The sequence below is a fragment of the Sarcophilus harrisii genome, chromosome 3 (genome assembly GCF_902635505.1).
Source record: "Sarcophilus harrisii chromosome 3, mSarHar1.11, whole genome shotgun sequence".
Classification (NCBI taxonomy): Eukaryota; Metazoa; Chordata; class Mammalia; order Dasyuromorphia; family Dasyuridae; genus Sarcophilus; species Sarcophilus harrisii.
The window spans coordinates 232008672-232030967 of NC_045428.1; the positions used below are offsets into that span (position 1 = coordinate 232008672).

Below are 22296 nucleotides of genomic sequence, written 5' to 3' on the forward strand. Positions count from 1 at the left end.
ATTTCTAGTTTCTCTAGCTACAAAGAAGGAAAAAAAAAGTATAGATGTGGGACTAGACATGAAGCAACCCAGGGGCAGGGTAGAAATTTTTGGTAGTATGTATGAAAACCTTCCTACTTTTTGCATGATCTCATGTTATTTTGAATCAGTGATGGTGTAACATAGTATATTCAGAAAACAAAAGGCACCAATCATACTATGGGATTTTGATCAGAAAAGTATATTTTGTTACATATACAATTCAGTTTGTATCTACCAATGTATCTGTCTTTTTGACTCATTATCAATTGTTTTTATTTTTTATTAGAACACCAGTTATAGAGATTTTATTTACCATTTGGGGCTAAGTAATTTTTTTTATCTTTTTTTTTTTTCTTTTGTGAGGCAAAGGGATTAAGTGACTTGCCCAGGATCACACAGCTAGGAAGCATTAAATGTCTAAGACCAGATTTGAACTCAGGTCTTCCTCACTTCAGAGCTGGTGTTCTTTCCACTATGCCACCTAGCTGCCCCATGATTTAATTTTTTAAATGTCACACTTTTTTATTTTCAATATTACTTTATTTTCCAAATACACATATAGTTTTAAGCATTTGTTTTTGTAAGTCTCTGTGTTCCAAAATTTTCTTATCTCCCCTCTTCTAACTTCCTCCTTCCCCTCCCCCCTTACCTCATCTTCAAGAGAGCAGATGATCTGATATAGGTAAAATATATGTAATTCTTTTAAACATATTTCAAGATTTGTCATGTTGCACAAGAAAAATCAGACCAAAGAGGAAAAATTTGAGAAAGAAAACAAACAAAAAATAAAAATACTATACTTTGATGCACATTCCAACTCTATAGTCTTTTCTCTGGATGCAGATAGCACTTTCCATGCCAAGTCTATTAGAATCTTGAATTGCTGCAGTGTTGAGAGGAGCCAAGTCCATTAAGATTTCATTTCTGAAGAGTGACTAGATGGCTAGGTATTGAGATTTTAGATAAGAGATTGTTGTTTTAACTCAGTGTATCAATATAATAGGCCTTATGAGACAAAATAAGATGTGGTTACTTATGAAAATTGATGCTAAATTTGACTTTTTTTTTTTTTTCCCCAGGAATAGTTTTTACTCTAGTCAAGGAATAACAGACAATAGTGGCGCCACGAGCTACATGAAGTTGAACCTGAGTGCTGGAAATGTAGACTTATATGAAAAACTCTACACCAGGTAGACAGATCCTCTACAACAGCATTTTTTTTCTTCCTTGAAAAGCATCATAAGAGCAGCTAGATGGTACAGTGCATAGAGCACGTGCCCTGGTTTTAGAAGACCTGAATTCAAATATGGCCTCAGATATTTAATACTTACTAGCAGTGTGACCTTGGGCAACTCGCTTAATTCCAATTGCCTCACAAAAAAGAAAAATGCCATATTGGGGACATCTAGGAAATGGAAAGAATAACATGGAGAAATTGTATGATGCATTTTCCTTTACAGATAGACCCAATTATCAGGAGAACATTGGAGTTTAACTAGGTCTGTTTTGAGAACCCTATTCATTTAAATGTTTTTAATCTAGCCTACATTTACACTTACTCCCTGTTCTGCCTCTTCTTCAAATTCTCTAATGACCAAATAATTCACATTATAAAGGGCTTCACAGTCCCCATTCTATTTTTATTAAAACTTTTTGTTTTCAAAACATATACATGGATAATTTTTCAACATTGACCCTTGCAAAACCTTGTGTTCCAAATTTCTCCTCCTCTACAATCCCTATTCTTTAGTCCTTCTAGCATTCATTTGGTTTTTACAACAGCCTGATGAGGTTGGCAGTACATAATAGCAGTTTTATTATTTTACAAATGAGGAAAATGAAGTTCAGTGTCCTGCCAAAGGGCTTTTGCTATTAAGTGGCCTTTACTTACACCTTAAACTTAGGTCAAATGAACCAAATGCTCTTTCTTCTTCTGCCTTACTTCAGAAAAAATTCTCAGGGGCAGCTAGGTGGTGCAGTGGATAGAGCACCAGCCCTGAAGTCAGGAGGACCTGAGTTTAAATATGACCTCAGACACTTAACACTTCCTAGCTGTGTGACCCAGGCAAGTCACTTAACCCTAATTACCTCGGCCAAAAAAAAAAAAAAATTCTCATTGAAATAGCTAAAAGTAGATAACATTTATATATCACTAACTATGTACCAGATACTATGCTAAGGTCTTTGGAAATAGCAGGTTTTATCCTCACAGCAATCCTGCAAGGTCGATACTATTATAATCAATTTACAGAAAAAAGAAATGAAACCAAACAGATTAAGTGACTAGCCTAGGGTCATATAACTAGAAATAATAATAACAGCAATAATAATTAACATTTATATATCACTTACTATGTGCCAGACACTGGGTTGAGTTTTATAATTACTATCTCATCTGATCCTCAAAATAACTCTACTGAATAGAGGCTATTATTTTCATTTTATAGAAGAGGAAATTGAAGCAGATCTGTTAAGCAACTTCCCTAGCACACAGCTAGGAAGCTAGGACCTTGAGTCTTCCTAACTCCAGGATCTCATAGTTAAGAAATATCTGAGGCTAGATTTGGATTCAGGTATTCCTAACTCCAGGTTCAGTGCTCTAAAATTGTCAATATCATAATAAGCTGTGAATTTAAGTGTTATTGGTAACGAATTTAGAACTCTAAGGTTCTAGATTAGAGAGATGCTGAATTTAGAATGAAAGGATCTGAGTTCATCTCCAAGATTGGCAGCAACTCTTTGGGTCTTACTTTCCTTATTTGTAAAGTATGGGGATTGGACTAGTTAACTGAAGGTCTCTTTTAGCTTTAAATCTCTTTTCCTACAGTTGTAGGCTAATTTTTAACCAGGATGATGGATTAAATTCCCTTTAAGCATTAGTATACTTTGAAATAGATATTGTCCTACTTACTTGGGAGAAGTAATATTATATTGCCCATAAGTTGCATGTCCTTAAGAAGGAGAAAAGATTTTTTTCTCCCCAAACAGAAAAGGTATTCTTTTCTGAATATGGCTTAAAAAAAACAAAACAAAACCTTTTCTGCTTTCTATGAACCTTATTTATTCCCTAATTTATTTTATTTCTATAAAGGTTGCTATTGATATTAGCTAGCCAGGTGCTAACTTTTGATATTAACTATCCTAATTCTCCTTCATGATGAGTGGAAAACCTGAGAATGGAGTTATATTTCAATCTGTCAATTCACCAGATTTCCAGTTCCATTTTTTACATAGAAAATAAGTAAGACTATTATAACCTTGAGGAAAGTAGAATATGCACATGTCCTAGTGTTTTCATTCATAAAAGTCTGGTTTATTAAGTTATATATCAACAACCAAAACACAGTTGATGGACTAGTCATAAGCTTTGAGTGTTTGTTCTGGTTACAGTTTCAGTTCCGAAAGTAAGAAAATATCAGTGGAGGAAGGAAAGGAGCAAGTTAGTAAGGAAAGTAGAAAGGGGAAGAGGAAGGGAGAAAGGAGTGAGAGAGATCTTTTTATGTAAGTCCATTGATGCACAGTGTTCATTCCTCATTGATATATCTGGAATCTATCTGCTGTTACTTTAACAACAATATCTTTTGAACTAATCTCATTATTTTGAAAATATTTCTTTTTAATTTTAGGGTTTCTTATTTTATTCAAACAGAACTGTTCTTGTACTATGTGGAGAAATTGGTCATTTTCTCATCTGTGTAGAATTATACATAGAATATAGAATTCTGACTTATTTTACTTTTCTCCCAGAAAGATGATTGGTTTCACTGTTTATATTTAAGAATGGCAACAATATTATGAACACGATTGTTTGAAAATAAATCACTTCCTTAAGGAAGTACAAGAAGACCCATTTGAGTAATTTTTACTTTTTATGAATGAGAAATATATTTTTATCTGTTTCATCTTGTTAATTCTTGGGAGTTAAAGAGAATATTTAAAAAGATGATTTTCCTAAATATTCTGGAAATGGTGTTCATAATTTGTGATAATTATTTTTGTTCTTTTTTCCTAGTAATGTTTGTTTCTCAAAAACAGTGGTATCTCTCCGCTGCATAGGTTAGTACTTTTAATTTTAATTTTCTTTTTCATGGGATAGAATGTCATTCTAACTATATCTAATATTACTTAGAAATTTTCTCACCAAAATAATATATTTGAAAATAGCATATTTGAAAACATAGCTCCTAGAATGTAAGGCACAAATAGCAACTCAAGAAGCCCTCTTGCATCCTAGAATTCAATTCTATGCATTAAAGATAATCAAAGGGAAACAGACACCTTGGACACCCAAAATTTCCCAGGTTTCTACAGTTTGCCTCCCTGTAGCTTCCCAAGTTAATGAGTGAGATGGTCAGACTTCTACTTTAGGAAGATTACTTTGGTAACTGTCTGGAGAATAGACTGAAGAAGGTAAAGATGGTAGAAACAGACATATCACTTAGGAGAATGTTTTTCATAATTGGCGCAAGAGATGGTGAAGTGATCTTTAATGAGTGGAAATAATGTAAACAAGAGATGTTGTCAAGTTAGATAGATAAGAATCAGCAACTGATTGAATAGAGGTGGTGCTGAAGATGAGAGAAGATTGAAGGATGATTCTGAATTGTAAGTCCAGTTGATTGGAAGGATGGTTATGCCCTAAACCAAATTGGAAAGTTAAGATGGGTTATTTAGGAACTGTAATATAATACAAAGAATACTGGAATTAGGAGGCAAATGCAAGAAAGCTTGCCCGACTAAGAGCAAGTTACCTCATTTGAAATAATAAATGATATCATATTTTAGACCAGCTAGATATCACGGTGAATAAAGAATCTGGCCTGGAGTCAGCCTGGAATTAGGAAGAGTTCAGCTCAAATTTGCCTTCAGACAAATACTAGCTCTATGACCTTGGGCAAGTTATTGCCTCAGTTTCCTCATTTGTAAAATATCCTGGAGAAGAAAATGGCAAAACATTCTAGTATTTTTGTCAACAAAACCTCAAATAAGGTTGCAAAGAATCAAACATGACTGAACAAGGACAAAAATCATGTCACATATTCTCATTTTGCAAATGAGGAAGCCCTGGTTTTATGTTAATGACTACCACAGTATGGATGCCTGCCTGATAGTGTCTTAGAGAATTATTATTAGTATTTTTCATATAGGGTTCACAAGGGACTATTGAGATACTTTGATAAAGGTCCTTATAGCTTTCATATTGTTCTTCAGCACACTTAGAAAGAAGTTGCCACTAAAATGATGGGGCAGATCTTGAATTATGAACTGATGTAGAGTAGAAGGAAAACTTTGACAGAACATAGTACAACTTCAAAGTACAACTATGACATAGTGGAAACATTTTAGTGCAATAATTTGGAATACTTACATCGGAACTGAAGTGAATCACTGAGAAAAGATAGTAAGTAGAGAGTTTATTCTTTTTTGTTCTATTTGTTTAGCTAGCAGCTAAATGTAAGAGAACAATGAACAGAACATAGAGCACACAAGTTTGGGCTTTCTACCTGCTTTGAAATGTCCAGATGTTATACTTAACAATAATGTTCTGAGGTAAATAAGTACATCAAAGCCATCCCAGAAGCTGGGATCCCGTATTTTCATTGAATATGTATAGAAAGCACAATAGCTTTTTTTCAGACCAAGAAATAGATTAGTTTAGGTCAGTGGAGGATCAAAGATAGAGTAACTATACAGTTCATATTCTAGGCAAGTCAGTTTAAACAGAAAATAAAAAATTTCTTTTTCATAAAAGCTTCCCTGATTGTGTATTATTTATAGGATAAAACACAAGCTCCTCAACCTAGAAATTAAGACCTTCCCACAATTTGACTTCAACCTATTTTGTATCCTTATTTCACACAATTTTTTTCATGTCTGGTACATTTTAGAAAATTGGACTGTGAGCTGGTTTTGGATCTCATCATGAATTCTCCCTTCTCATTCACAAAGATTGATGCTTGTAAAACATTCTCTCTCTCCTTTTTTCAGATGTTTGAAACAAGGAAACAGGTTGCACAAATCTGTTCCTCAAAACCCAGCATTTTGTCAAAATAAAAATTCTATTATGAAAAATCACACTTGGTTCTGTGGAACTATTTTTGTTCGTGCTTAAGGTTGATAAATGTACTGATGGGTTTATATTTCGATTATTGCCTTTAGAATGTGGCACAGTGATAAAGGTGAACCAATTAAACAGGATTGTAGGTGGAACAATTGCTGCTCCAGGGGAATGGCCATGGCAAGTTAGCCTTCATGTCCAAGGTATCCATGTCTGTGGTGGTTCTATTATCACTCCTGAATGGATTGTAACAGCAGCTCATTGTGTGGAAGAGTAAGTATTTTACCAGTCATTCAAAGTAGCTCTTATTATTCCCATTATTTTCTGTTCCTATTTCAACTACATATTCACTCAAAGTTGTCAAAGGAGGAGTTGAACTGGAAGTCTGGATGGGTAAAAGTTATTGTTAAAGGTTTTAAAAAAAGAGAAATTTTCTTTGGTACTTGATCTGGAAGAAAAAGCTTGTGAATCAATTATTTTCTTTGTTTTTCCTCAAGAATTTGTTTTACTTATTATACCTCTTGCACCATTTCCCTACATGTGGAGTAATTGATATAGAATTATAGAGTTATAAGGATTTAGAAATTCAATTCAGTCACCATTCATTGAGTATGTAAGGCCTGCAACATGAAAAAATAATTTAGACCCCAAAGAATTTACCATTTTATTGAAGGTAAGGAAATGTAGCATATAAGCAGATGGATAAATATAAGGTTATTTGAAGAGGGAAAATACACAAAACATCTGAAACTTCTCATTTTCCTTTCTTGTCAACTTTGCCAGTTTTATGGATATGAATTGAAAACAGTACTTGAGTTGTTTTAATTTATATTTCTCTAATTATTAGTGATTTGGAACATTTCCTTTTTTTTTTTTTTTTTTTTTTTTAAAGTAGATGGCTCTTGGCAGCTTGATTTATTTTGAAAACTGCCTTTTCAAAGTCTTTTTTTTTTTTTTAAATTAAAGAATGGACTTTTTTTCTTATAAATATGAGTTAATTTTTTTTTATCATCAAAACAAGACTTCTATCAGAAAAAACTTTGCTACTATGAATTTTTTCCAGTTCATTTCCTTTCTCATTTTATCTGCCTTTAGTTTTGTTTATATAAAACCCTTTAAATTTTATGCAATTAAAATAAAAAAGAAAAATATAAAAATTTCCTTAAGAAAGGTTCCTACTTTAATTCTAGTGCTTTCCTTCCAATGATTGTGTCCAATTTATTCTATTTACAGTTAGTGCATAGTTGTTTGCATGTTGTATCTCTTGTTAGACTGTCAACTCCTTCAGAGTAGGGAGAGTATTTTCCATTTCTTTGTATCCTCAGCATTTAGCAGAGTGCTTGGCATGTTGTTGTGGTAGTGATAGTTGAATCATTTCAGTTGTATCTGACTCTTAGTGACCCCATTTGTGATTTTCTTGGTAAAGACACTGGAATGATTTGCTATTTCTTCCTCCAGCTCTTTTTTTTTCTAGTTGAGGAAATAAGGCTTTTTTTTTTTTTTAATTTAATAGCCTTTTATTTACAGGTTATATGTATGGGTAACTTTACAGCATTAACAATTGCCAAACCTCTTGTTCCAATTTTTCACCTCTTACCCTCCACCCCTTCCCTCAGATGGCAGGATGACCAGTAGATGTTAAGTATATTAAAATATAAATTAGATACACAATAAGTATACATGACCAAACCGTTATTTTGCTGTACAAAAAGAATCAGACTCTGAAATATTGTACAATTAGTTTGTGAAGGAAATCAAAAATGCAGGTGGGCATAGCTATAGGGACTGGGAATTCAATGTAATGGTTTTTAGTCATCACCCAGAGTTCTTTCTCTGGGCATAGCTGGTTCAGTTCATTACTGCCCCATTGGAAATGATTTGGTTGATCTCATTGCTGAGGATGGCCAGGTCCATCAGAACTGGTCATCATATAGTATTGTTGTTGAAGTATATAATGATCTCCTGGTCCTGCTCATTTCACTCAGCATCAGTTCGTGTAAGTTTCTCCAGGCCTTTCTGAAATCATCCTGTTGGTCATTTCTTACAGAACAATAATATTCCATAATATTCATATACCACAATTTATTCAGCCATTCTCCAACTGATGGGCATCCACTCAGTTTCCAGTTTCTAACCACTACAAAGAGGGCTGCCACAAACATTCATGCACATACAGGTCCCTTTCCCTTCTTTATGATCTCTTTGGGATATAAGCCCAGTAGTAACACTGCTGGATCAAAGGGGAAGCAAAGTGACTTGCTTAGGATCACAAACATACTAAATGTCTGAGGCCAGATTTGAACTCTAGTTCTTCTGAGTCCAGAACTAGCGGTCTATGTACTACACCACCTACCTGCCCCATTCTGGGTACATAGTAAACAATAAATGTTTATTGATTGTTTTTTTTTTTTTTTTTTAAATCAGGCTACATGGTTTTAATGACTGTGTAGTATAATTTGTGATCTGGCACTGTTAGGTTCTCTTTATTTCTATATATTAATTTATTTTGAGTTTCTTGACCCTTTTTTTTTTCATCCATATGAATCTTATCATTCTACCCTCCCAATTCTATAAAGTAGTCCTTTGGTAGCTGTTATCAGTTGATTGGTATGGCACAATATTGTTTATTATATTACTTTTTATTAACTTATCCTATCCTTTCGTACTTAATATTTTAGTAATTATTTAGGCCTGTCTTTATTTTTATAAATATGTTTATAGCTGCATTATATATCTTGTCTATATATTGGATTATATTCTCTCCAATGTTTTATATATGTATAAAACATAACAACATGTATAAAACATAACAATAATTTTTAATGGAATTATTTTTAAAATCTCCTTTTCTAATTGTGTTACTTACCCTAATAAAGTTAGATTGTTTCTAGACCCACAGTACCCTGAAAAGAGGTCTATGTACTCTTTCCTTTTTAGTACCAAATCTAATTATTGCTAAAATTACTAAAATCTCCACCTGCCTTTTAAAAATGTTTTGCTTAATACTTTAGTAAAACCACTTAATCTTATAAATTGTGCCATTTTTTGCAAGTTGTCTCCCACATTAGAATGTGAGCTTCTTGTGGGCAGGCGTAAACTGCAAAACTGGCATCAAGTAAAATAAGTTTTATATCTGATATCTCATACAAAGATTCATACAAAGATTTGATGATCTCAAGAATCCCTCAGAAATAAACAATAATAAAAATGCCTAATACAACAAAACTAAGAGAGGAGAATAATGCCTAAGTAGGTTATTGGTAAGATTATAGGTTTAATTGCCCTAAATTTATGAAAGTTTATAATAAGATGTAAGTTATAATTATAATAGTCAAGGTTTTTTGTTTTTGTTTTTAATTTTTGACCTCATTGCACATTTTGTACATTCTTCTTGTCTATACATTGTTTCTATTGTTGCCTAGGTAATAGTAGTCTCCAGTGACCTATAATGGTTCATTATAGTTAGAACTCATTTGGTTCTTGTATATATGGATCTTTAAAAAAAAGATTCAGATTAGTGTTTATAGATTCATTATTCTTGAGATTATCTGAATTTTTTTTTTTTCCAGACCTCTTTCTAGTCCCCGGTATTGGACAGCATTTGCAGGACTTTTGAGGCAGTCTGTGATGTTCTATGGAAGTGGATATAAAGTGCAAAAAATAATTTCTCATCCAAATTATGATTCTAAAACCAAGAACAATGATGTTGCTCTTATGAAGTTGCAAACACCACTAATATTTAACGGTATGTATTTACTTGTGTCCAGTTTATGGTGTATAATAATTTAATGGGAAGAATATTTTGAGCAAACTTCAAAAAATGTGAAAAAATATGTTAATAGAAAAAACTTAAGATGGATTTTGCAAGGATAATCCAACCCACCACACCCCAAACTCCCCCAAATATTGCAGTTGATAATTTCAGTTGTTTGTCTGGCATCACCTTAAAGAATGCCCTTAATAATTGCTATGGTTATAAGGTTTTTTGCTCAATTCATTACTATGTGCCAGGCCCTATGCTAAGTGCTGAGGATACAAAGAAAGAAACAATAATATTCACTGTTCTTAAGGAGCTTATAATCTAATGGAGGAGACAGTCTACCCATTAATTGGGACACATACAGTTCATGCAGAATAAATGGAAAATAACCCTAGGGGAGAACTCACATGTAGGGAGATCCAGAAAGGAGTAAACTTGTCTTAATGGAAGCTAGAAATTAAGGTATGGTTTATAAAGAAGAATATTCCAGGCACATGGGACATGGATGTTATATTTCATCTAACTCATGTGTAACATTCTCTCTAAAATGTAATGTTCTCTTATTGGGGTTTTCTTGGGGTCTCTGGAGGCAGCCTTCCTTTTGGTTCAGTAATCACTACACGAGTAGCCAGGGGTAAAGTCCAAAACCTTTATTGTCTCTTTCCAAGTCTTGTCTCCTTTCCTGGAGCCTGGCTAGCTTTCTTATAGTCCAGATCCTTTATTATCTCCTTCCTGGAGCTGGGCAGCTTTCTGGAGACCCTTTCAGTCTGGCCTTGGTTCCAAGAGCTTGAGCTCCTCCCTGCCTTCTCTGGCTTCTGAATCTCCCCAACTGAATTCTGGCTGAGGCTCCTAGCTTATATATGCTGTCTTATCAAAGGTGTGAATCTTGTAGAACTATAGTAAGTACTAAGTACATGTACTGAACTAGAGAAATGTTAAGCAACATGCTAAATTAGATAACTATTGTCTCTATCAGTTCCACTGACTTAGTACCTTGTAAGAATCCTTTATTTCAAGTTCAGAGTTCTGTCCCATAACACTCCTGTATTTTCACAAAAATATAAAGCAGGCAGCAGGATCACAGAATCACAGATTTGGAGCAGGGACCTGACAGTTCATCTAATTCAATCCCCTTCATTTTAGATGAAGAAACTGAAGTCCAAGAAGGTTAAGTCACAGGTGCAATGGTAAAATGGGAATTTAAAACCAGGTTCTCTAACTCCATATAAACCATACTTTCAACTGAAATCATAAAGCTAGAGTGTAAGAAATGATATTTTGAAGCTAATTTGAGGCTACTTGGACTTTTTATTGTATGCCTTTAGTTCTAATATATATTAGCATTTGTAACTAGGGAAAAATATCCCCAATCCTCATATATTTTGCATAATTGCTATTTATGTGGCAGTTGTTTCCCACTGGAAGTAAGGATGTGACAATAGGCTTTTATGAACTTGGGATTTTGTTTTATTAGTCATTCAACAGATATAGTAAGTGCTTACTATGTTTTGAGCTTATATTAGGTACTGGGAGAAATAAAAAGTTTAGATAAGATATGGTACCTTTCCTTATGGAACCTATAGTCTTTTATATTCTAGTAAAATCTGGTCATTTTAGAGTATGGTAACTCTTGTGGGTGTCCAGTTGTATTTCATAGAAAAAACAGTGAAAGAAATGGTATTTTCAGATTATTTCATAAGTACAAGAATGAACTGTTATATTTTATGTTCTTATTCTAAAACAGAAAAAATAAGACCAGTATGTTTGCCTAACCCAGGAATGATGTTTGAACCTACTCAGTTATGCTGGATATCAGGATGGGGTGCAACTTATGAAAAAGGTGAGATGGCTGTTTCCAAGAAGTAATGATTTGCAGATCACATTTCATTTAACGTATGGTTTAGCAGGGAAAACACTCAAAATGTTTTAGCTTTATAGTAATTTTCATAATTATACAGTTAATGTAGACTGTTGCCAAACCTATAGAGCTGGTAAGAATCTACCAGAAAAGACACAATGGTAAGGAAAGTGAAACAGAGTTAAAGTCAAGATTCCAAAGGACTGGCCTTTATCATGATTGGGAAGGTTAGAGTAGAGTTTGCTAGGAAGATATTTGAGATTGGGAGTTGAGATTGTGATTGGTTGTTTCTGACATAAACAATTAAGAATGACTTCTAATCAGTTCAAATAAATGTTATCAGTATTTCTGTTAATTAATGTTCTAAGGCCAGGCTCCTTATGTCTTATATATCTGACATTAGGGTAGAACAGCATGGGAGGAAGTGGCAAAGTCAAATTTACCTGAATCTAACTGTAACTTTTGGAGAAAATGCAAAGTAGTTAAGCAACTATTATTCATTTTGTTATTAGGAACAAACTCTGTGTTCCCTATTCTATATGAAATGTACCTCTTCTGCATCAGTTTTGTTTTCTTTTTTTCTTAAGCTTGTTTTCCATTCCTATTTCACTCTTCTTTTTATAATGGTCTGACAGAAATTATTGGAATCATGGAAGTGGAATAGGGACCCAGAAATAAATATCTAGAGAACGTCTTTAGTGTATAGTGTATTCTGAATCTCATCTGGCGTGATATTCAGGTAGTATATTTTGATCAGTGTTCCTAAGTATTTCAAAGCTATTTATCTTAACAATGTTGTTTTTATTGTTTTCATTGTTTTGGTTGTGCTCATTTCATGATGCATCACTTCATACAAGTAAATTTAGTCCATACAAGTATTTCTTGGAAAAGTCCTTCATATGTGTGTATGTGTGTATATATATATGCAAACATGAATATATATGGTATTTGTGTGTGCATACGTGTGTATATTTATTCACATAGCATTTTTGTTTATAATGGGTATTTGTTTTTCTTTTTTAGTGATGTGGGGAGAAGGGAGAAAGTAAGAGAGCAGAATTTCATTTATTGAAGAAACAAAATTTTATTTAAAAACACAAAATGTTATTAGTTATAGTATTATTTAAAACATTCTGTGGAGAGAAAGACATTTATTTTAGCAAACATAATATAAGGCAATAACACAAAAAAGTACAAAGGAAAGATACAAAGTGTTATGGGAAATTTTAGAATGAAGAGATCACTTTCATTTGCAGAGGAAAGTTTAACAAAGTGATATCTTATATAGGCCTGGAAATAAAGGATGAACTTTGAAATGCAAAAATGAAGAAGGATACATTTAAGGAACAGAAAATAACGGGAGGAAAGGCACAAGCAGTTATATGCTGTGGCTAGCTCAAACTAGCCTGACAAATTTTTATAAATGAATTGATAAATTTTTGGTGTAAGCATTCATTCCCTAGAAATCATCAAATGCTATAAATCAGTGTTTGATTTATTTTTAAAGAAAGTATTGGGAAAATTATTAATAATGCAGATTGAATTGTAACTATGCTGTGCATATATCTTTTTACCCTCTGGGGAAAATTGTTGTTAAACACTTACCAGCCTGCCAGTGGATATGAAAAACAAAGTTGGAAAGGACAAAAATAGAAAATGTGGGGATGAAATATATATGTGAAGATGACTAATCATAGAAGAATCTGAAAAAACAGATTGGAGCCAAATAATGGAGGAAGTTTGCCTCCCAGCTAAAATGTAACAGGGAATTACTTTGGTTTCTAGAGTGAAGTGTGATAATGAAAGGTATGATAAGGAAAAGTATTGAGTCAGGTGTGAAGGATAAATTAGAGAGCATATGAATAAAGACTTTAAAGAACAATTGTGGGATACCATAGTAGTATATGCAAGGAAACACAAGGGTCTGGTGGAGGGAGGATGAAATAGGAATGAAGAGAAGTATTTATCTGTAAGGATTTTGTTGAAGTAAAATCAGCTGGACTTAACAATTAATTGAATATATGAGGTGTGAGAAGAATAGCTTGAAGAGGTTGAAATTTCTTGTTTGGAAGGATGAATATAGAAGATAATGTTAGGCAGAGGAGGAAGTAAATTGCTTGAATAGTCCCATTTCAGAAAAAGAAATAAAACAGGCAATTAAACAACTCCCTAAGAAAAAATCCCCAGGAGCAGATGGATTTACATGTGAATTCTACCAAACATTTAAAGAACAATTGGCCCCAATGCGATATAAATTATTTGATAAAATAGGGAATGAAGGAGTCCTACCAAATTCCTTCTATGACACAGACATGGTACTGATACCTAAACCAGGTAGGCTGAAAACAGAGAAAGAAAATTATAGACCAATCTCCCTAATGAATATTGATGCTAAAATCTTAAATAAGATATTAGCAAAAAGACTACAGAAAATCATCTCCAAGATAATACACTATGACCAAGTAGGATTTATACCAGGAATGCAGGGCTGGTTCAATATTAGGAAAACTATCAATATAATTGGCCATGTTAATAACCAAATTAACAAAAACCATATGATCATCTCAATAGATGCAGAAAAAGCATTTGATAAAATCCAACATCCATTCCTATTAAAAACACTTGAGAGTATAGGAACAAATGGACTTTTCCTTAAAATAATCAGCAGCATCTATTTAAAACCATCAGTAAGCATCATGTGTAATGGAGACAAACTGCAACCATTCCCAATAAGATCTGGAGTGAAACAAGGTTGCCCACTATCACCGTTACTACTTAATATTGTATTAGAAACGCTAGCTATAGCAATAAGAGCTGAGAAAGAGATTAAAGGAATAAGAATAGGCAATGAGGAAGCCAAATTATCACTCTTTGCCGATGACATGATGGTATACTTAGAGAACCCCAGAGATTCTGCTAAAAAGTTATTAGAAATAATCCACAACTTTAGCAAAGTTGCTGGTTATAAAATAAACCCACATAAGTCATCAGCATTCTTATATATCACTAACAAAATCCAACAGTCAGAGTTACAAAGAGAAATTCCATTTAAAGTAACTACTGATAATATAAAATATTTAGAATCTATCTGCCAAGGGAAAATCAGAAACTTTATGAGCAAAATTACAGACCACTTTTCACACAAATTAAGTCTGATCTAACCAATTGAAAATATTAAATGCTCTTGGATAGGCGAGCAAATATAATAAAGATGACAATATTACCTAAACTAATCTATTTATTTAGCCTATACCAATCAGACTCCCAAAAACTATTTTGATGACCTAGAAAAATAACAAACAAAGTTCATGTGGAAAAAAAAGGTCAAGAATTTCAAGGGAATTAATGAAAAAAATCAAATGATGGTGGCTTAGCTGTACCAGATCTAAAATTATATTATAGAGCAGCAGTTACCAAAACTATTTGGTATTGGCTAAGGAATAGATTAGTTGATCAGTGGAATAGATTAGGTTCAAGGGATAAAACAGTCATCAAATATAGCAACCTAGTCTTTGACAAACCCAAAGATCCCAGCTTTTGGGATAAGAACTTACTGTTTGATAAAAATTGCTGGGAAAAATTGGAAACTAATATGGCAGAAACTAGGTATTGATCCATACTTAACGCCAGACACCAAGATAAGGTCAAAATGGGTTCATGACCTAGGCATTAAGAATGAAATTATTAATAAATTAGAGGAACATAGGATAGTTTACCTCTCAGACCTGTGGAAGGGGAAGGTCTTTATGACCAAAGCAGAACTAGAGATCATTACTGATCACAAAATAGAAAATTTCAATTATACCAAACTGAAAAGTTTTTGTACAAACAAACTAATGCAGACAAGATTAGAAGGGAAGCAATAAACTGGGAAAATATTTTACAGTCAAAGGTTCTGATAAAGGCCTCATTTCCAAAATATATAGAGAATTAACTCTAATTTATAAAAAATCAGCCATTCTCCAATTGAAAAATGGTCAAAGTGATATGAACAGACAATTCTCAGATGAAAAAATTGAAACCTATTTCTAGTCATATGAAAAGATGCTCCAAGTCATTATTAATCAGAGAAATGCAAATTAAGACAACTCTAAGATACTCACTACACACCTGTCAGATTGGCTAAGATGACAGGAAAAATAATGATGATTGTTGAGGGGATGCGGAAAACTGGGACATTGATGCATTGTTGGTGGAGTTGTGAACGAATCCAACCATTTTGGAGAGTAGTTGTGAACTATGCTCAAAAAGTTATCAAACTGTGCATACCCTTTGATCCAGCAGTGTTACTACTGGGATTATATCCCAAAGAGATTATAAAGAAGGAAAGGACCTGTATGTGCATGAATGTTTGTGGCAGCCCTTTTGTAGTGGCTAAAACTGAAACTGAATGGATGTCCATCAGTTGGAGAATGGTTGAATAAATTGTGGTATATGAAAATTATGGAATATTACTGTTCTGTAAGAAATGACCAACAGGATAATTTCAGAAAGGCCTGGAGAGACTTACATGAACTGATGCTGAGTGAAATGAGCAGGACCAGGAGATCATTATATACTTAAACAACAATACTATATGATGACCAGTTCTGATGGATCAGGCCCTTCTCAGCAACGAGATCAACCAAATCATTTCTAATGGAGCAGTAATGAACTGAACTAGCTATGCCCAGAAAAGAACTCTGGAGATGACTAAAACCATTACATTGAATTCCTAATCCTATATTTATGCACACCTGCATTTTTGATTTCCTCCACAAGCTAATTGTACAATATTTCAGAGTCTGATTCTTTTTCTACAGCAAAATAACGTTTTGGTCAGGTATACTTATTGTGTATCTAATTTATATTTTAATATATTTAACATCTACTGTCATCCTGCCATCTAGGGAGGGGTGGGGGGTAAGAGCTGAAAAATGGAACAAGAGGTTTGGCAATTGTTAATGCTGTAAAGTTACCCATGTATATATCCTGTAAATAAAAGGCTATTAAATTAAAAAAAAAAAAAAAAGAAAACTATAGACCAATCTCCCTAATGAATATTGATGCTAAAATCTTAAATAAAATATTAGCAAAAAGACTACAGAAAATCATCCCCAGGATAATTCACCATGATCAAGTAGGATTTATACCAGAAATGCAGGGCTTGGTTCTAATATTAGGAAAACTATCAGCATAATTGGCCATATTAATAACCAAACTAACAAAAACCATATGATCATCTCAATAGATGCAGAAAAGAATTTGATAAAATCCAACATCCATTCCTATTAAAAACACTTGAGAGTATAGGAATAAATGGACTTTTCCTTAAAATAATCAGCAGCATCTATTTAAAACCATCAGTAAGCATCATATGTAATGGTGACAAACTGCAACCATTCCCAATAAGATCTGGAGTGAAACAAGGTTGCCCACTATCACCGTTACTATTTAATATTGTATTAGAAATGCTAGCTATGGCAATAAGAGCTGAGAAAGATATTAAAGGAATAAGAATAGGCAATGAGGAAACCAAATTATCACTCTTTGCTGATGATATGATGGTATACTTAGAGAACCCCAGAGATTCTACTAAAAAGTTATAAGAAATAATCCACAATTTTAGCAAAGTTGCTGGTTATAAAATAAACCCACATAAGTCATTAGCATTCTTATATATCACTAACAAAATCCAACAGTCAGAGTTACAAAGAGAAATCCCATTTAAAGTAACTACTGATAGTATAAAATATTTAGGAATCTATCTGCCAAGGGAAAATCAGAAACTTTATGAGCAAAACTACAAAACACTTTCCACACAAATTAAATCTGATCTAACTGGAAAAATATTAAATGCTCTTGGATTGGGCGAGCAAATATAATAAAGATGACAATACTACCTAAACTAATCTATCTATTTAGTGCTATACCAATCAGACTTCCCAAAAACTATTTTGATGACCTAGAAAAAATAACAACAAAGTTCATATGGAAAAACAAAAGGTCGGGAATTAATGAAAAAAAAAAAATCAAATGAAGGTGGCCTAGCTGTACCGGATCTAAAATTATATTATAAGGCAGCAGTTACTAAAACTATCTGGTATTGGCTAAGAAATAGACTAGTTGATCAATGGAATAGGTTAGGTTCAAAGGACAAAACAGCCAATAACTTTAATTTTCTAGTGTTTGACAAACCCAAAACCCCAGTTTTTGGGATAAGAATGCATTATTTGACAAAAATTGCTGGGAAAATTGGAAATTAGTATGGCAGAAACTAGGCATTGACCCACACTTAACAATCGATACCAAGATAAGGTCAAAATGGGTTCAGGATCTAGGCATAAAGAATGAGATCATAAATAAATTGGAAGAGCATAGGATAGTTTACCTCTCAGACCTGTGGAAGAAGAAGGAATTTATGACCAAAGAAGAACTAGAGATCACTATTGACTACAAAATTGAAAATTTTGATTATATCAAAATCAAGTTTTTGTACAAACAAAACTAATGCAGGCAAGATTAGAAGGGAAACAATAAATGGGGAAAACATTTTTACAGTCAAAGGTTCTGATAAAGGACTTATTTCCAAAATATATAGAGAATTGACTCTAATTTATAAGAAATCAAGCCATTCTCCAATTGATAAATGGTCAAAGGATATGAACAGACAATTTTCAGATGATGAAACTAAAACTATTACTACTCATATGAAAGAGTATTCCAAATCACTATTGATCAGAGAAATGCAAATTAAGACAACTCTGAGATACCACTATACACCTGTCAGATTGGCCAGAATGACAGGGAAAGATAATGCAGAATGTTGGAGGGGATGTGGGAAAACAGGGACACTGATACATTGTTGGTGGAATTGTGGATACATCCAGCCATTCTGGAGAGCAATTTGGAACTATGCCCAAAAAGTTATCAAACTGTGCATACCCTTTGATCCAGCAGTGTCTCTACTCGGATTATACCTCAAAGAGATACTAAAAAAGGGAAAGGGACCTGTATGTGCCAAAATGTTTGTGGCAGCCCTATTTGTAGTGGCCAGAAGCTGGAAAATGAATGGATGCCCATCAATTGGAGAATGGTTGAGTCAATTGTGGTATATGAATGTTATGGAATATTATTGTTCTGTAAGAAATGACGAATACAGCAGGACGAATACAGAGAGGATTGGCGAGACTTACATGAACTGATGCTGAGCGAAATGAGCAGAACCATGAAATCATTATATACCTCAACAATGATACTGTATGAGGATGTATTCTGATGGAAGTGGATTTCTTCAACAAAGACAAGATCTAACTTAGTTTTAATTGATCAAGGATGGACAGAAGCAGCTACACCCAAAGAAAGAACACTAGGAAATGAATGTAAACTGCTTGCATTTTTGGTTCTTCTTCCCAGGTTATTTATACCTTCTAAATCCAATTCTCCCTGAGCAAAAGAAAACTGTTTGGTTCTGCACACATGTATTGTATCCAAGATCTACTGTAATCTATTTAACATGTATAGGACTCCTTGCCATCTTGGGGAGAGGGTGGAGGGAGGGAGGGGAAAAATTGGAACAGAAGTGAGTGCAAAGGATAATGTTGTAAAAAATTACCCTGGCATGGGTTCTGTCAATAAAAAAGTTATTTAATAAAAAAAAAAAAGGAAAAAAAAAGATAATGTTAGGGGAAAGAGATAGAAAGTTTCATTTTGAACATATATTGAGTTTAAGGATCTATCTAGGTAGGACCATCCAGCTTACAGGTGAAACCAAAAAGAAGATAGGTTGGAGATATAGATTTAAGAGTTATTTGATAAAGTTTATAATTGAAAGTTTTAGAGCTTAAAAGAATGTCTAAAGGGCAATTTGGAGGAATATCTGTTTTTAAGGGTAGGTGAGAATGGTGAAAATCAGCCAATGAGACAGAGGAGGAATAGTTAGAAGATATGTTAAAGAAAGAGAATGAGAATGAGAATGTAATTTATAGAAGGCAAAAGAGGGAAAGGGCATAAGTAAGGGAATTAGTGAATTTGAAGCAAATTGTTTTAATAGAATGGTGAAGATGTAAACCAAATTGCAAAAGGTTGAATATGTAGTAAAATAAAGAGATATAGCTAATATAGACAGCTCTTTCTAGAAATTTTCAACGAAGAATCATTATTTGAGTAGGTAGCAGGTTCTTTTGAAAGAATCCTTTTCTTTTTTTAAGTGATAAAAGATAGTTATGCATACTTTTAAGGTGAAGGAAGAGAGACATTAAAGAAGAAGAAACTGAAGATACTTAGGGTAAAAATAGGAATACTTAATGTAGAAAAAGTCTGTCTTTAGAGAGGAGGGTTAATGGATGAAAGCCAAAGAAGAATGGGAAGGGGAGAATGATACTGAAGTTAGTGGTACCATTAGCAAAAGGAAATGGGTATTTGTAAGTTATTGTTGGAAAGGAAAAGAAATATGTGGATATTGAAGAGTTAGGGATTGAGTGAGTTTGCATAGGATGTAAAGACATCTACTTTGTAAAATAGGTGAGGTCAAATTTGGCTTGGAAGAAAGAAAATTTGGAATAACCATTGTTAGAAATGTGATTCAATAAAGAGATGATTTTTAAAATTACCTTGCAAAAGTGAAGGCCCACTTGAAGCTGAATAACATAAATTTGTAATAGATGAAATAATTTTGTGGTTTCCTTCAGCAGCATTTGGTAAACTGGGAGTGAATTATCTAAGACTGAGGTTTTTGTAGGGTTAAAACAGCAGAAGGTCAAGAGAGTGGATTGTGGAAGAGAAGACATTATTGAAATGGCTGACAATATTTTCATGGCCAAAGGGGAAAGTGAAGCAAGACCAGAGTTGTTATATTTAGAAACTAAAAATTAAAACTTACATGATTATGTTGAGTCTAAACAGATAAGGCAGTCAGAGAAGTGGAAAGACAGAAAATTACTTTCAAAGGAATTTTAGTATTCCAAGAATTTGCACATGCAACATTCATGATGCTTGAATTGTACTGAATAAGAATCTATTACCCTCTGGAAATAAAGATCTTTATGATTTTTTTTTTTTTTGGAAGAGAAAGAAAAAAGCATGATCCAACCTTTTTAGGTTCTTTCTGAATATCCTTTCTGTAAGTTGCTTGGCTTTAATTAAAATTGGCTATGTAAATCTGGAATACTCATCCAGAATAATTTTTAACAGAAGACGTAATGCCTCCTGTTGTTATTTAGCACTTATTGACTGTCAGAAGCTTTTTAACACATATCAGGTGAGGCCTGTTTCTATTGGAAAGATGATTCAGGCTTCTTAGAAGACTGACTCTGCAATGAAGAATAAGGAAAGAATAGAAAGGGATAATTTAAAAGAAATAAATACGAATATAATTGCTTTGAAAGTAGTTTAATAGAATACCTATTAACTTTCCCAGGTGAACTGATCCATCCTTGTCTTAAACTTTGATCCTTAGGTAAAACTTCAGACATCTTGAATGCAGTTATGGTACCCATAATAGAATCTTGGAGATGTAATAGCCGATATGTCTACAATAACATGATCACCCCTGCCATGATTTGTGCTGGTTATCTCAAAGGGAAAATTGATTCCTGTCAGGTAATTTCTATTTTATGTTTAATTGGGGGAAACATTATTTTGGCTATGTGTATTTTCATTTTTTCAATTTAACATTCTTTAAAAAAATTTGAGTTCTAATTCTCTCCTGCCTTTTAGCTCTTTCATCACTCCTTGTGAAGGCAAGCAATGATACCCATCATATATGTGAAATTATGTAAAACATATTTCCATGTTAGATACTGTATGAATTTCCTAATCATTATATTTTTAAATTTAATTTTTATTCATTTTGAAATTAAATACAAGAGGACAAGAAAATATTTCCATGTACACAGCACAATACAAAAAATATTTAAACATCAATGAATTTCCATATCACACTGTTTACTTAAAAAAAAAAAACCCATTATGATATAAATAGTACATATTGTTTCCAAAACTACCTTGCTTTTCTGTACTTCCTTCTAAGTTTTCTTTTGTTCTCTGCTGTGCACTTTTAATTTTTTCTTCTTTTCTCCTCACTCAGTCCTAGACAAAGCTACAATTAGACACAAATGTGTATGTATGTAGGTAGGTATATAAAACTGCTCGATGTATTTCTATTTATCAGTTCTTTTTCTATATGTAGATAGCATTTCTTTCATAATTTCTTTTTATTTGTAGTTGAGCTGAGTATTCAAAATGACTTGGTCATTGAAAATTGTTCTTAAAATAATATCGTTACTACTATGTACAATGTCCTCTTGGTTCTGTTCCTTTTGCTCTTTCTTTCTTTTTTTAATTAAGCTTTTTATTTACAAGATATATGCATAGGTAAATTTTCAGCACTGACAATTGTAAGACCTTTTGTTCCAACTTTTCCCCTCCTTCCCTCCACTCTCTCCCCCAGATGGCAGGTTGACAAATACATGTTAAATATGCTGAAGTATAAGTTAAATACAATATATGTATACATGTCCATACAGTTATTTTGTTGTACAAAAAGAATCAGACTTTGAAATACAATTAGCCTGTGAAGGAAATCAAAGGTGTAGGCGGACAAAAATAGAGGGACTGGGA

General features: G+C 33.2%; 1 protein-coding gene across 1 annotated transcript in view; it reads left to right on the top strand.

Annotated features, from left to right (window-relative positions):
* The window catches only part of TMPRSS2 (transmembrane serine protease 2), a 123684-nt gene that overhangs the window by 81185 nt on the left and 20203 nt on the right, over window positions 1-22296 (top strand). Inside the window, exons 8-13 of the mRNA XM_003766371.4 lie at window positions 1101-1211; window positions 4034-4077; window positions 6181-6352; window positions 9649-9824; window positions 11584-11679; window positions 21134-21276. Coding sequence (XP_003766419.2) covers window positions 1101-1211; window positions 4034-4077; window positions 6181-6352; window positions 9649-9824; window positions 11584-11679; window positions 21134-21276 — 742 coding nt within the window. The remainder of the gene's footprint in view (window positions 1-1100; window positions 1212-4033; window positions 4078-6180; window positions 6353-9648; window positions 9825-11583; window positions 11680-21133; window positions 21277-22296) is intronic.